At 56.6% G+C, this 14,419-nt stretch overlaps 1 protein-coding gene across 4 annotated transcripts in view; it reads right to left on the bottom strand.

The window, feature by feature from the left end:
- The window catches only part of RASAL3 (RAS protein activator like 3), a 67,124-nt gene that overhangs the window by 36,554 nt on the left and 16,151 nt on the right, over window positions 1-14,419 (bottom strand). For 3 of the 4 annotated variants that reach the window (XM_030545448.1, XM_030545449.1, XM_030545447.1), the window contains exons 3-4: window positions 3,223-3,341; window positions 1,756-1,840 (exon numbers count right to left, since the gene is read on the bottom strand). In XM_030545448.1, coding sequence (XP_030401308.1) covers window positions 1,756-1,840; window positions 3,223-3,341 — 204 coding nt within the window. Of the gene's footprint in view, window positions 1-1,292; window positions 1,371-1,755; window positions 1,841-3,222; window positions 3,342-14,419 lie in introns of those variants that run through there. The other variant, XM_030545450.1, reaches the window with a different exon arrangement.

Here is a 14,419-nt window from a genome sequence, read left to right as displayed (position 1 = left end):
GGCCCAGAGTGGCCCAAGGGATTAGTGGGGGCCGGGAGCAGCCTGCTCCACTTCCCTTGCCCCAGCCCCAGCCGTGTCACTTGTGGGGAGGAGGCTTGGGCGAAGGGATCCCCCACACACACTCATCAGCAGCAGCGAGAAGCGGACCAGCCCAGTCCCAGTTGTGTCACTCGGGGGGAGGAGGCTTGGGCGAAGGGATCCCCCCCCACTCACCAGCAGCAATGAGATGGGGAGCAGCCCAGCCCCAGCCCACTCTACTCCACCAGCTCCAAGTCACAGCACTCCGCTTCCCACTGCCAGTGAGAGTCAGGGACGGTCCTTTCCCTAACCTGAGCGACATGGCTGGGGCTGGGGCAAGCGAAGCGGAGCAGGCTGGAGCCGTGTCTCTCCGCTTCCCACCACCGGTGAGTGTGGAGGGAGATCCTTTCCCCGCACTCACCGGTGGCGGGAAGCGGAGTGCCGCGCCTGGGAGCTGGTGGAGTAGAGAGGGCTGGGGTCGGGTTGCTCCGCTTCCCACCGCTGCTGGTGAGTGCGGGGTTGCTGGGGGAAGTGGGGGTGGGCCAGGGGCAGAGCAGGGGGGAAGAGTAAGAGGCAGGGCCGAGGGAGTTGTTCAGGAGCCCCACACACCCCTAGGGACAGCCCTTCCCCTTGGGGCGTGCGGCCAAGGGCTAGTGCTAGTTGCCAGGACTGGTGCTGCTGCCAGGACATTGTGCTGCTGCCAGGACATGGTGCCCTACGCAGCTGCATATGCCTAAGGATGGCCGTGGGCACCGGGCCCACAAAAGATTAATCCGGGCCTGCCTGACTCCTAGACTATGCCGCCTTCTGGTCGCAATGCAATCATGACTGCTGCAAAACCAATAAAACCAATCTCTGCTCCCATTAGTAATAAAAAAAAACCCATGTGCCCCCAGTCCCCCACCAGTATCCTGCCTGTGGATACAGTGGAGCTATCCTTGCCCCTGTAATGCAGCTACCTTTGGGTTAGAGCCCAGCAGCTGCCAAACAGCATCTTTTGCCCCCATGATGTCTCTCCAACAGGCTGTTCTGAGCTCAGTGGAGGGACAAAGGACCAATTCCCAAACTGAACCACTGGAGTGGATCCCCTCCCTGCCCCTGCACCCCCACCCAGCTGGCGTGCTCCCCTTCAGGCCAAACTCAGCCCCAGCAGGAGCATCTGTGGCTGGCAGGGGGAGGCTCCTAGTGCTCCTGCTCCTAGCGCCATGGGGCAGGTGCCTGGAGGTGCTGGGGTGCCAACAGAGGGCAATCTGGCTGGGGCTGCCCTGACTCACCTCTCCGCGTGGCACAGAGCAGCCAGCACCATGAACCCATCACTCCAGCTGATCCCTGGGCTGGGGCGTCTCCCCCATCAGCGCCCTGGCAGCTGGGAGCCCTGGGCGGTGGGGAGGGGGAAGGAAAGAGCCTGGCCCTATCTCTCAGGATCAGCACACATAGCACAGAGGAAGCCATGACACACTCGAGACATCTCTGCTCAGAGCGCTTCCTCCCCAGAGCTGCATCCGCACAGCCCACAGCAGCATGGCTCACACACAGCACTGGGTAGCGGGCTACGGGTGGCATGTGTGTGTGCACGTATGTGAGAGTGCACGTGTAAGCGTACACATGTGAGTATGTGATTGTACCCATGTATGAATATGAGTGTGCATATAGAAGTGTGTGCGTATGAATGCATGCATGCACTTGTGTGTGTGTACATGTGTGTCAGTGTGCATGGCACTGTCAGGGCTCACTCACCGGTGTCCTTCCTGCTGCTCAGGGATGGATGAGCGTTGGTCTCCGAAATGGAGCTGCCAGTTCTGTTCCGGCTCTTGTACAAAACCTGGGAGTAAGGAACAGAGCCTAGAACATCAGCAACTGACTGACCCATTCCTCCACTGGGCCTCCCTCCTTCTCCCCCTCCCTGTCACCCCCCTCCCTCTGCTGGCCCCTCTCCTTCTATAATAATAATAATAATAATTGGAGATATACCAATCTCCTAGAACTGGAAGGGACCTTGAAAGGTCATCGAGTCCAGCCCCCTGCCTTCACTAGCAGGATTAAGTACTGATTTTTACCCCAGATCTCTAAGTGGCCCCCTCAAGCATTGAACTCACAACCCTGAGGTTAGCAGACCAATGCTCAAACCACTGAGCTTTCTCTGCCAACCCCATGGCCTCCATCCCTCCCCACGACCCCCATCCCTTCTGTTGGGCCTCCCTCACTACTGCTCCCATCCCCTGCACCTGCCTCCCTCCCCACAGCCCCCATCCCCTCCATCCGGCCTCCCTTCCTCCCTCCCCAAGGCCCCCGTCCCTTCTGCTAGGCCTCCCTCCCTACCAGTCCTATCCCCTGCACCTGGCCTCCCTCCCCATGGCCTCCATAGGCCTCCCTCCCACCCTGGCAATCCCAGCCCCTCTGCCTGGCCTCCCTCCCCGCAGTCTCCATCCCTTCACCTGGCCTCTCTCCCTCCCCATGCCTCCATCCCTCCACCCAGTCTCCATCCCTCCCTGACACCCCCATCCCCTCTGCCCAGCCTCCCTCCCTGCCACCTGCCCAGTCTCTCTGTTCCCCATGCCTCGCTTACCCCTCCATTGCTCACCCCTCCATTCCCCACACCTATCCCTGCCCAAGCCCAGAGGGTCTGCAAGGCTGGGCCCTCTCCCAGTGGTGCCTCTCCAGCAGAGCAGAGTCTCCCCCCACCAACCCTCCTGGGCAGTGGCTGCTGTGGGGCAGCTTCAGGCATTGGATCCTCCCCGCCCCGACCCCTGGTGCCAATTCCACCCCGACAATACACAGGCCCAAGAAGCTACCCTAGTCTCCAGCAGGGGGTTCAGGAACCGGCTCAGCCCAAGGGCAGCAAGTTCAGCCCCCAAGGGAGCCCTTGGTAGACTCTAAAGCTGCTCGGTAGGGACCCCTGGGGCTGGAGCAGGGGGTGAGGAGCCCTCAACAGATCCAGAGTCCAGTTGGGAGCACAGTGACTAATGGGGTGCAATGCTGGGAGCGACATCCCTGCCCCTACCACAGACCCCTCACCTCCTTGTCCCCTTCCCCCACCCAGGCCCGTCACCTCCTTGTCCCTATTCCCCCTACCCCAAGCCACTCACCTCTTTTCCCCATCATCTTCCAGGCCCTTCATCTCCTCATTTGCATCCTCTCATCCCACCCCTCAAGCCTCACCCCTCCTTTCCCCAACCTCCCCTTTATTCCCCCCAGGCCCCTCACCTCCTCATCCCTGGCCATCAGCACCAGCTGTCCATCCACCAGGGAGAAGTTCGAGACATCCCAGACAGGGACGTCGGGGGACGGAGCCAGTGGAATCTGCTGCACGGGGTGCACGCCATCTGGGGGGAGAGAGGCAGCTCGTCAGGAGGGTCAGGGTGACACCTGGCCTCAGGGATCAGATCTCCCCACATCTCCTGACTCCTCTCCACACCTCCGCCTCTGTCCATCTCCCCGCTCCTGTCCATCCTTTCCTTTCCCCCTCTCTTTACTTTTCCCCTGTTCCACTCTTCCACCTCCCTTCTGCTGTTCAGGTTTTTATACCATGCCCATCACCGTGGGATCTGGACAGTGCTGCAGTCAGGCTCTGGGCCTGGATCCCAGCTATGTTGCACTATGTGTGAGCAGCTGCCCCTTATATAAGAGGCTGGCCTGGCTGTGGGCCCATGGACCCCATCACACCATGCCACACTCTGGGTCTGCCCCTCTGCCCCCGGTGAGTTATGGGTCTGTGTCCATCCCCTTTGGGCTGCATGCATGCTCTGGCAGTGGCACTCTCTCTATAGATCAGCCTCACAGTTCAGCTCCAGGGAACCTGGGGGACTTGTGGCAATTGGTAAGCCAGGTTATTGGCGGGTCAGGCAAGCCCTGTGTTCACCAGCAGTTAGGGCCTTTGCGTGGCACTGTGGCAGGTGCTGCCCAGGTCCTGGGAGTCGGAGCTTTCCTGGGCACCTCCCTCTGCATTCATGCTCCCAGCTGGCTGGGCTGCCCCAGCTCCCAGCATCAGCGTCAGGAGCAAGCAGCCCAAGTCTGGGCTGGGATGGAATAGAGGGGGTGGGGACAAGGCCCCTCCTGTCCCCTGGAGGGGCTCCTGCCTGCACTTGTGTATTGCAGGCGTGGGCTGCCAGGGCATGGAGCCGGTTACACTGGAATTGGTGGCGGGGGATGGGGATGGGCAGCTGCAGGTTGTTGGGCACCTGCCGAGCCCAGCTCACTGCCTGGAACACACCCACTTTAGTTTCTTCACACAAGGTGGTGCCCGGCAGAACCAGCCACGCTGCACATTTAAAATACCACTGCAGCCTGCTCGAAGGGGATCCCTAATGCCAAGTGTGGACCCACAGGGTCTATGCTAGGCCCTCATCTGTCAGCCAGTCTCTTGGAGGAACTCCATACCGGTGCCAGACCCTCCTTCTCCAGGGCAGGCCACTCAGCCTCACTGACTCGTGAGACTGAACTGCTGGGCTTCAGCCCTCCTTCTTCTCCCCAGGAACTCTGCTCTGTGCTCCAGTTGAGAGAGACGCTGATAGAGACTTGTACACGCTTCAGGAATTAATGCCCCTCACCCCATAGTTACAGTGACACAGCGCTGTCAAAACAGTCAGGTTTATTAGTCACCTAGAACTCAGCATGGGAAGTCCTTAGGTCAGCACAGAGCAGTGATGGTTAAAGCACAGACCATTCTGGTTAGCCCAGTTCCTAGCCAAGCTGAAGTGAACAGCCTCTGATTGCCTCTCAGGCTGTCTACACTGCACTTTTGTCGATGAGACTTTTATCGGTCAGAGGTCTGAAAAAACACACCCCCGACCGACAAAACTTTTATCAACGAAAAGCACCGGTATCTTCCACCAACTAAGCTGCCGCCGCTTGTTGGGGGTGGTTTTATTTTGCCAGCAGGAGAGCTCTTTCCTGCCAGCAGAGAGTGGCTACGTGGGAGACCTTTGTGCTGCTGTACGGTACGCAGTGTAGACATAGCCTTAGTCTGACCTCCTTGGTCAGTTCCCAGGTGAGAGTCCAGCTTCCACCACAAGCCAACATTTATCCAGGACCGCCTGGGGGGGGGGGGCAAGTGGGACAATTTGCACTGGGCCCACAGGGGCCCCCATGAGAGTTTTTCAAGGCCCCTGGAGTGGGGTCCTTCACTCGCTCTGGGAGCCCCAGAAAACTGTCGTGGGGACCAGGCCCCCGGAGCTTCTTCTGCTCTGGGTCTTTGGTGGCAGTTCAGCAGTGGGAAGTCTTTCCGCTCCGAGACCCGCCGCTGAAGTGCCCCGAAGACCGGCAGAGGGGGGTCCTTTTGCCCGGGGACCCACTGCTGAAGTGCTGGGTCTTCGGCAACAATTTGGCGGCGGGGGGCCTCTGGGCGGCCCCATATTTATTCCCCACCTCAGTCCTCCCCAGTCCTCTGTTCTCAGGCGGGGGAAGGAGGGCAGTCTGGTCTGTGCTCACCTTCCCTGCTGAGAGTGTGGATCATTGAAGCTGGCATTGCCTCTCTGGGACACCCTGTTGATCTGGGTCAGATTCAACTGGTTCCTTAATTACGCCATTCATTCCACCCAGACAGGGAGGTAACACACACACCTATGTCTCTTAGCCTTCCCTGAGAGCAAACTTAGGCCATGTCTACACTATGAAGTTTTGTCGAAAAAAGTTATACCACTTAAAATAAACTGCTGTTGCATGTCCACATTAGTCCTTGTGTCTGCAGAGCGCATCCACATTAGCAGCTCTTGCATCAACACAGAGAGCAGTAGCTATCCCACTGTGCAACTGGCCACAAGCTGCTTTCGGAAAGGTTTGCAATGCCTCATGGGGCAGGTGTGTGGTGTCACATGATGCACGTTTCTCAATCCCATCCTTCCATAGGCATTCTACTGGATTGCCAGTGGGCTTTTCAACTGAAGTGTATGTATAGGGGAGGAGGGGAGAATGTGTTATAGAGAGTGAGGGGGGAGGGGGAAGACAGAAACAGTGTGTGTGTCGGGGAAGAGCATCTAGGCATGCTGTCTCTTTAAGTTCAGACAGCAGCCTGAGGGCTTGTCTACATCAGAAAGTTGCAGCGCTGGTGAGGGAGTTACAGCGCTGCAACTTTGAAGGTGTACACATCTGCAGGGCACCACCAGCGCTGCAACTCCCTGTTTGCAGCGCTGGCCGTACTCCCGTTTTGTCTCGGGTGTAGAGGATCCAGCGCTGGTGATCCAACGCTGGTAATCCAATGTAGACAGTTACCAGCGCTTTTCTTGACCTCCGTGGAAGGAGGAAGCCTCTGGTAATCAAGCTGGTTTCCTTTCCCGGTTTGCTGTCTCGGTCCCGGAGCCACCCAGCAAACCGCAGGGAAGGAGACCTGCTTGCTCGGGGTTCCGGGACCGAGAGAGCAAACCGGGAACGCCGCGGTTTGCTCTCTCGGTCCCGGAGCCACCCAGCAAACCGCAGGGAAGGAGACCTGCTTGCTCGGGGTTCCGGGACCGAGAGAGCAAACCGCGGCGAAGCTGGTTTCCTTTCCCGGTTTGCTCTCTCGGTCCCGGAACCCCGAGCAAGCAGGTCTCCTTCCCTGCGGTTTGCTGGCTGGCTCCGGGACCGAGAGAGCAAACCGCGGCGAAGCTGGTTTCCTTTCCCGGTTTGCTCTCTCGTCCCGGAACCCCCCTTGAAGCCGCCCAACAGCGCTGCAGTGTGGCCACATCTAACACCACTTGCAGCGCTGGTTGCTGTAAGTGTGGCCACTCTGCAGCGCTGGCCCTATACAGCTGTACTAATACAGCTGTAACAACCAGCGCTGCAAAATTTTAGATGTAGACATGGCCTGAGCAACCAATCCTGGGGGAGGGGACACCCTCCCACACCAGTCCCTAGCTCTGAACAGCACAGCAATCTCCCCACCTCCTGCAGCAGTGGCAGCCTGCTCTGCCTGCCTGCTGATTCCACATTAATGGTTCTGTGACTCCCTTTGAGTTCTCCCGCATGTTTGTATAATTTTTGGTAGTGCCCAAAATGGTGGTGCCCCCGCCCCCCGCTCCCACCCTGTAAGCTGATGTAAAATGAAGCTACAACACGTCAGCACCATAAGATTACAAGGGTCAATTAAAAGTGGAAAATCAGAAGCAGCACTTGCCTGCTTCAATATACGATATAATATTTTGTTGCATCTGTTGTGACAAAGTGGGAATGTTCTTAATGTTTTTCTGAATACTGTGTGGGTGCCTCAGTTTCCCCTGCAAGATGCCAGCTGAAGGTGTTGGGGACAAAGAGATCAGGTGGCCTCCTTGTCCAGAAGAGACACAAAGGCTAGAGGAGGGAGTATCAGTTTGGAGCTGGCTGGGGAAATGGGAAGAGGCCCAGAACTTGAGTCTAGGCTCCCCACCCTCCAAGATGGACCTGACTGAGGGGTCCTGTTTTCTGTACCTACAAGCTCTGTTTTAGACTGTGATCCTGTCATCTAATAAACCTTCTGTTTTACAGGCTGGTTGAGAGTCACGTGTCTGACTGCAGAGTTGGGGTGCAGGGACCTCTGGTTGCTCCAGGACCTGCCTGGGCACACTCGCTGCGGAAAGTGCACAGTGTGGAAGGGCGTGCTGAATGCTCTGAGGTCAGACGCAGGAAGGTGTAAGCGTCTTGCTCTGGAGACAGTATGCTCAGAAAGAGGAGGTTCCCCCAGAGTCCTGACTGGCTTTGTATGGAGTAGTTCCAAAGCATCCCAGCATCCTCTTCCACACCATGCGCTTCCCGGAAGTCTGCACAGGCACTGACACTCTCTCCTCTGGCCTTTGTCCCTTTTCCAGGAATTAGGAGGCCACCTGATCTCTTTGTTCTCCAACACCTTCAGTTGGCACCTTGCAGGAGAGCAGCCCAGGCCATCAGGTGCCCGGAGACAGGGTTTCGGCCATTCTCTGTGCAGATGGCATCACACTGGCACTCTAGGGCTCTACAACAATCACACACCCTTATCTCACCATCTAGATCCTTGAGAAATGCATAGGGGAAACTGAGGCACCCACTCAGTAGTCAGAGAAAACATTAAGAACATTCCCACTTTGTAACACCTGTATACTTTAAAGGGTGTAAAATAATCAAGTATTGTGCTAAACAGAATGATACTCCAAACTGACCACCAAATTTAAGTTGCACGTTTTTCCCCTCAAGTGAGGACTCTGAGGTGAGGCTGGGGATGAGGGGTTCGCACTGCAGCAGGGTGCTCAGGGTTGGGGTGCTGGGGGCGCAGGCTCTGGGGTGGGGCAGGGCTGGGGATAAGGAACTTGGGATGCAGACAGGCTTCCCCAGGGCTAGGGCCAGAGAGGACTCCCCCCCTTACTGACGGCAGCAAGCTCCAGGGGAGGGACCCCTCCTCTCCCCCCCTCGGGGAGGGGGCTTTGCCCTCATGTGTGGCCTCCCCTGCTGCTGCCCCTCACCATAGCCTCACTGGGGATTGGACTGCCCCTTGCCCAGCATGGGGCAGGAGTGGGGACTGCAGGGTGGTGGCTGGGGTGGGGGGTAGGATGTCACAAAATTCACCCAAGCCCCAGCTGCTCAGGTCTGGGAAGCTCCCCTCCTCCATCTCCCCTGTGGTGGGTGGGTGCTGGGGAGCGGCGGGGTGAAATTGCCAGCACATGTGGCTTCCTTCCTCCCCTGCTGCAGCCTGCTGCCCCTCACCCTTGTCTCACTGGGGGTGGGGCTGCCCCTTGCTCAGCATTGGGCAGGAGTGGGGCCTGCGGGGGGAGGGGGTGGATCACAGGGTCAAACCTCACCAAAGCCCCAGCAGCTGCTCAGGTTAAGTGAGGTCCACCCCAGATGTCCATCTCCTTGGCGTCTCCTCCATGTGGGTGCCGGGGGGAGAGAGCTCCCACGCACGTGTGTGCCTCCCTCCCCCCGTCCTCTCTCCCTCTTCCCCTCCCCTGGTGCTCCAAGAGGCTGCTGGCGGCTGATCTCTATAGCCTTAGCCAGGAGCAGCACAAGCAAGGGAGAGGCACCGGCTGTTTTCTTGGGACGGCCTGCTCCAGGCAGAGCCAGGGGAGAAACCCAGCTCCAAATATTGGTGGAGCGCAGCCCTCAGCCTTGAATATTCCTGGTGCTCCAGCGCCTTGAGCCCATATAACCTGCCGCCCCTGCCCACAGCCTCCTCAAGCAGCTCTGTGAGCTCTCCAGGCCGAGGAATGTCAAAACTTCTGGGAGCTTTGAACGGGGAGGGGCGCACGCCTGCCTGCCCAGTGGCTGAGATCAAAACAGTCAGCAGAGCGGTCATGATAGACATTGTGGGATACTGGGGGAGGCCAGTTATAGCTACACCAGTGGTCACCAACCTGTAGATCGCAACTGACAGTCGATCGCAATCTCCAGCTGCTAAAAGTCCAGCAGCACAGAGGGGCTAAGGCCTTGCCTGCCCTGGTCCCGCACCACTCCCAGAAGCATCCAGCATGCTCCTGCGGCCCTGGGAGGGGCGGGAGTCTCTGCACACTGCTCCTGCCTATAAGCACACTCCTACAGCTCCCATTGGCCGGGAATGGGTAACTGCTGCCAATGGGAGCTGCAGGGGCGGTGCCTGCAGGGATGGGCAGCATGCGGAGCCATGTGTCCCCCCAGGGGTGGCAGGGGCATGCTGGCTGTTTCCAGGAGTGGTATGGGGCCAGGACAGGCAGGAAGCCTACCTTAGCACTGCTGTGCTGCAAACCAGGAGCTGCCCGAGGTAAGTGCCACCCAGCGAGAGCTCGCACCCCTCATACATCCCAAACCCCAGCTCTGAGCTCCCTGCCAGAGCCAGCACCCCTACCCCCTCCAACACCCCAACACTCTGCCCCAGCCTGGAGCCCCCTCCTGCACTCCAACCCCCTGCCCCAGTCCCAGCCTGGAACCTGCTCCCACGCTCCAAACCCCTCAGCCCTAGCCCAGAGCCCACACTCCCTCCCACACCCCAACCCTCTGCCCCAGCCCGATGAAAGTGAATGAGGATGGGGGAGAGCAAGCGACAGAGGGAGGATGGAGTGAGTGGGGTGGCATCTCGGGGAAGGGGCATGGTAGATTCTGGGTTGAACTTAAAATTCAAAAAGTGATCTTGTGCGTTGTCATAAACAGATAGTTAAGGGTTAATGTCTCTTTTACCTGTAAAGGGTTAAGAAGCTCAGTAAACCTGGCTGACACCTGACCAGAGGACCAATAGGGGGACAAGATACTTTCCAGTCTTGGTGGAGGGAAGTCTTTGTTTGTGCTTTTTGTTTTGTTCGTTGTTCGCTCTTGGGACTAAGAGGGACCAGATGTACATCCAGGCTCTCCAAATCTTTCTGAATCAGTCTTTCATGTTTCAAAATTGTAAGTAATAGCCAGGCAAGGCAGATTAGTCTTATGTTTGTTTTCTCAACTTGTGAATGTTTCTTTTTGCTGGAAGGATTTTTACCTCTGTTTGCTGTAACTTTGAATCTTAGGCTGGGGGGGTCCCTCTGGTCTATATGAATCTGAGTACCCTGTAAAGCATTTTCCATCCGGATTTTACAGAGATGATTTTTACTTTTCTTTTTTTCTTTAATTAAAAGTTTTCTTTATAAGAATCTGATTGATTTTCCTTGTTTTAAGATCCAAGGAGATTGGGTCTGAACTCACCAGGGATTGGTGGGGGGAAAGGAGGGGGGATGGTTAATTCCTCCCTGTTTTAAGATCCAAGGAGTTTAAATCTGTGTTCACCAGGGAACTGGCAAAGTCTCTCAAGGCAACCCAGGGAGGGGAAGGTTTTGGGGGAACAGAAAGTGTGCCAGACACTAAATTCTGGCTGGTGGCAGCATTACCAGATCTAAGCTAGTAATTAAGCTTAGAAGGGTCCATACAGGTCCCCCACATTTGTACTCTAAAGTTCAGAGTGGGGAAAAAACCTCAACATGCGTAAAAAGGTTGGAGACCACTGGTCTACACTGACGCTTTTGCCTCAATAAGTTCTGTGCCTCTCATCAAGGTTGTTTTATTTTGTCATCAAAACAGCAGAGTTTTGCCGCCAAAAGTAGCTTTCTAGTGTGTACAGCTCCACTGTTTTGTCGGCAAAAGCTACCTTTTGCTGACAAAACTGTTTAATGTAAACATATCCTTTTTCCCACCTCTGGGTAGCAATGGGTCCCCAACATATAGGGGAAACTGAGGCACACACAGGCTTCATACAAAATATTACGATTCCCACTTTCTCACAGGCAGGCAGTGGTCCACAGAGCACAGTTCCAGGCAAGATCTGCCCTCACTGAGACTTGATTAGGCCTGATTCCCCCTCCTGAGGGTCCTGCCAAAGTTTTTGGGGGGGGCGGGAAGGGGGCTGGTGGAAATAAATAATAATAACTATAACCTAGCTCTTATCTAGTGCATTTCATCTGTAGATCTCAGCGATCAGTATTCCTATCCCCATTTAACAGGCACAGAAGAAGGCAAAGATACTTGCCCCAAACCACTCAACAGCCCAGTGGCAGGAATGGGAATAGAGGCCAGATCTCCTGAGTCCCAGCCCTGTGCTCTATCCACTAGGCAACACTATCTCCCAGCAAACACATAAAGCAAAGAGCCTACAAACCCCTGGGGGTGTAAATATGTTCCGTTCCCCACAGAGTGTTACAACTCCTCTTTGTGCCTGGTCATTGTGGAGGGAGGGAGGAGATTAACCACGAGTGCCAAAACTGGCCTGAAATAAAATCAGGGCAGATGTGTGCTGACTGTCAGGACAGCCTCTTGGCAGTGGAGGATGCGGCTGTGGGAAGGAGTGAGGAGGGTGCCCTGTTGCCAGCCAAACCAATGTACAATGGTGCACATGGTGGCTTTGCCACAGCAGGCAAGGAGCAGTGAGGTCCATCCTCATTGCAGGTGCAATGTGCCTGCCCTTACTAGGAGAACCCTGTGGCAGGGGAGAGCTCGGGGCCTCCCTGCTGGGACCTGAACCTCTCCTGATCCTGTCCTAGGGAAGGTTTCCTTTGAGCTGGGGGCACAGTGCCGCCTGTGCTAGGACAGCTCTCAATGCATAGTGAGACGGCCTCACCAACAAAGCCACAAGGGCCATGAGCCAAACATGTTGCGTGCCTTCCTGCACATCAGCAGCCCGAGCCCCATAAGGCTCAGGGCACCCAGCAAGGGGTGGAATTTCCAAACGGCCCCACCCCCAGCAGCTTCCACGCACACTGACAGAGTGATCCCCCACAGATGAGGAGGCACATGACTGGCTAGAGGAGGCCTCACCCTCACCTCAGTCCTGGCCTGGCCACAAAGAGGAACAAGGCTTGAGAAATCGCAGCACAGTGCACCGTGGAGATGCCCTTCCCCACCACACTAGCCAGGCCGGGCCCCTTTCTGGGCTTCTGGCTCAGGCCTCAGGCAGAAGGAGTCTCAAAACATGCAAGACTGAGCACTGGCCCCAGTACTCCCCCCGGCCAACCAAGGACAGCCACCAAGGCCATGCTCCCTGTGAGTTCCCAGCTGGCCTCTCCCTGCTGTGGATGTGGGAGGCAGAGAGAGCAGGACTCAGAGGAAGCAGGGACAGAACTTCTAGGGCACAGAAATTGCTGGAGGGCCGGGCCTGGAGATTTCTGTGCAAGAAAACTGCCGGCTGCTATTTGTTCTGCTGTGGTCAGGGAAAGTGGACTATGTATAAATTAAAAGATCCCACTGAGAATATGCTGACTAGGAGCAACGACTACTCCACCTAACGGAAGCAGCCTTGCAAAGTCCCAGCTATCTGCAAATTGCTCAAGTCAAAGGGGAGCAGCATGGGTCCATGCCCATCACTATCATCCATACAAGGGGACATGACAAAGCTAGGCAGAATGGCCCCAACACAACATGGAACCTGCCATCTTGTACTACAGACCTTGAGCTCAGCCCAGCCAGTCCAGGAATCCTGACATCGGTTTAGCTGGCTGAGCTGGCAGGACTCCCATCACCCACTCTATGCGTGTGCAGCCCTGGAGAGTCAGCCTTGGCCTTTCCGTGACCAGGACTTGCTGAGTGTCCATCCCCAGAGCTACAGTTCTCCCCAAAGACCCTGCCGCCCATTTCCCAATCCCCAGGGGCCTAGCTGTGGTGTCCTGGCCAAGTCCCCTCTTCAGTTGCCCCAGTGTTCCAAAACCAGGATTCAGCTCCATGTCCCAACCAAAGCTGTTGTGTAGTGTGGCTGAGTGGTGTTAAGCAGCTGCTGCATCCCACCCCCGAGATGGCTGCATTTCAATGGTGGGGGCAGTGAGTTCTCTTGATGTGTTTAGCACTTGGGGATGTGCTCTAGCGGATAGTGCTCTAGAAACATTTGCTAGGTGTATCCGGAGGATGGAGGTGTTTGATACTGTGAGGCCCCCTGACTAAAAGGAATTGTATGTCTGCCGTTTTTAGCTGCCCGGGTCTCAGAATTAGTCAGTCCCCGCTGTCTCTCGGTTGTGAGATGATTCACACAAGACACAAATGGCTCCTAACCTTCAAATCAGCCTTTTCTGGAGCACCAGCAGAGTCCTGAAGTGCCATGCAAATAGGTCACGGCCTTGTCTGAGTCCCTGCAGGCCCCAGGAGAGCAGCTCTTCAGTCCTGTCTGAGCCTCGCCAGGCCCTAGGAGAGCAAATCCCCAGCCCTCTCTGAGCCTCACTGGGCACCAGGACAGTGGATCTCCAGTCCTGTCTGAACTGTGCAGGGGCCCCAGGAAAGCAGCTCTAGGGGCTGCAGCCCACACAGTATTCAGCATCCTCCCTTCTCTGCAAATCCCTGCTGCCCACCTGAACCCTCCCCGCCCTCAAGGGCTGTGCAGCGAGACGTCCCCAACACCACAGGCTGATCCCAGGGAATGCGAGTTCATGGCCTGAGTTGGGGCTGGGGGTGTCTGAAGAGATGTCAGCAGGGCAGGTGGGAGCAGCTCTAAAGGGCTCTCACTCATTGGGGGCAGGGGCAGGGCACAAGCGACACATGCAGGATCGGGCCCTTCTTCCATAGAACCCTTGTTCCATAGGAAGAACAGCTCAATTCCACTGATGCAGGGGTGGGAGGGGAGATTCGCTGGAGGAGAAGGGGCTGGGCAGGCAGTGGGGGGGCATGCCCCCTGCCAGGCATGCTGCAGGCCTCATGCTGGGAGGAAGGGCAAGAGCTCCCAGGAGTGCTGGGGGGACATGAGGGGGAACTGCTGCCAGGTGGTGACTGTGGCAGGGGACAGGACCAGCTCTAGGCACCACCAAACCAAGCACGTGCTTGGGGCAGCACAATTACAGGGCGGCACAATCACAAGGCAGCATTCTGGGAGGTTTTTTTTTTTTTGCTTTGGCAGTTGCACTCTTGGAGGGTTTTTTTTTTTTTTTTTTTTTTTTTTTTTTTTTTTTTTTGCTTAGGGTGGGAAAACACCAAGAGCCGGCCCTGGCAGGGGGTAGGGGTGGGGCTGCTGTGACACCACTATGCCCTTCAGCTAGGGGGGCTGCTGTGCCATCGTGCTGTACTTTGTGAGACGCTA

Source organism: Gopherus evgoodei, unplaced genomic scaffold, assembly GCF_007399415.2.
Source record: "Gopherus evgoodei ecotype Sinaloan lineage unplaced genomic scaffold, rGopEvg1_v1.p scaffold_37_arrow_ctg1, whole genome shotgun sequence".
Classification (NCBI taxonomy): domain Eukaryota; kingdom Metazoa; phylum Chordata; order Testudines; family Testudinidae; genus Gopherus; species Gopherus evgoodei.
Note: the sequence above shows the minus strand (reverse complement) of the source record. Positions and strands in the feature narration are given on the sequence as shown.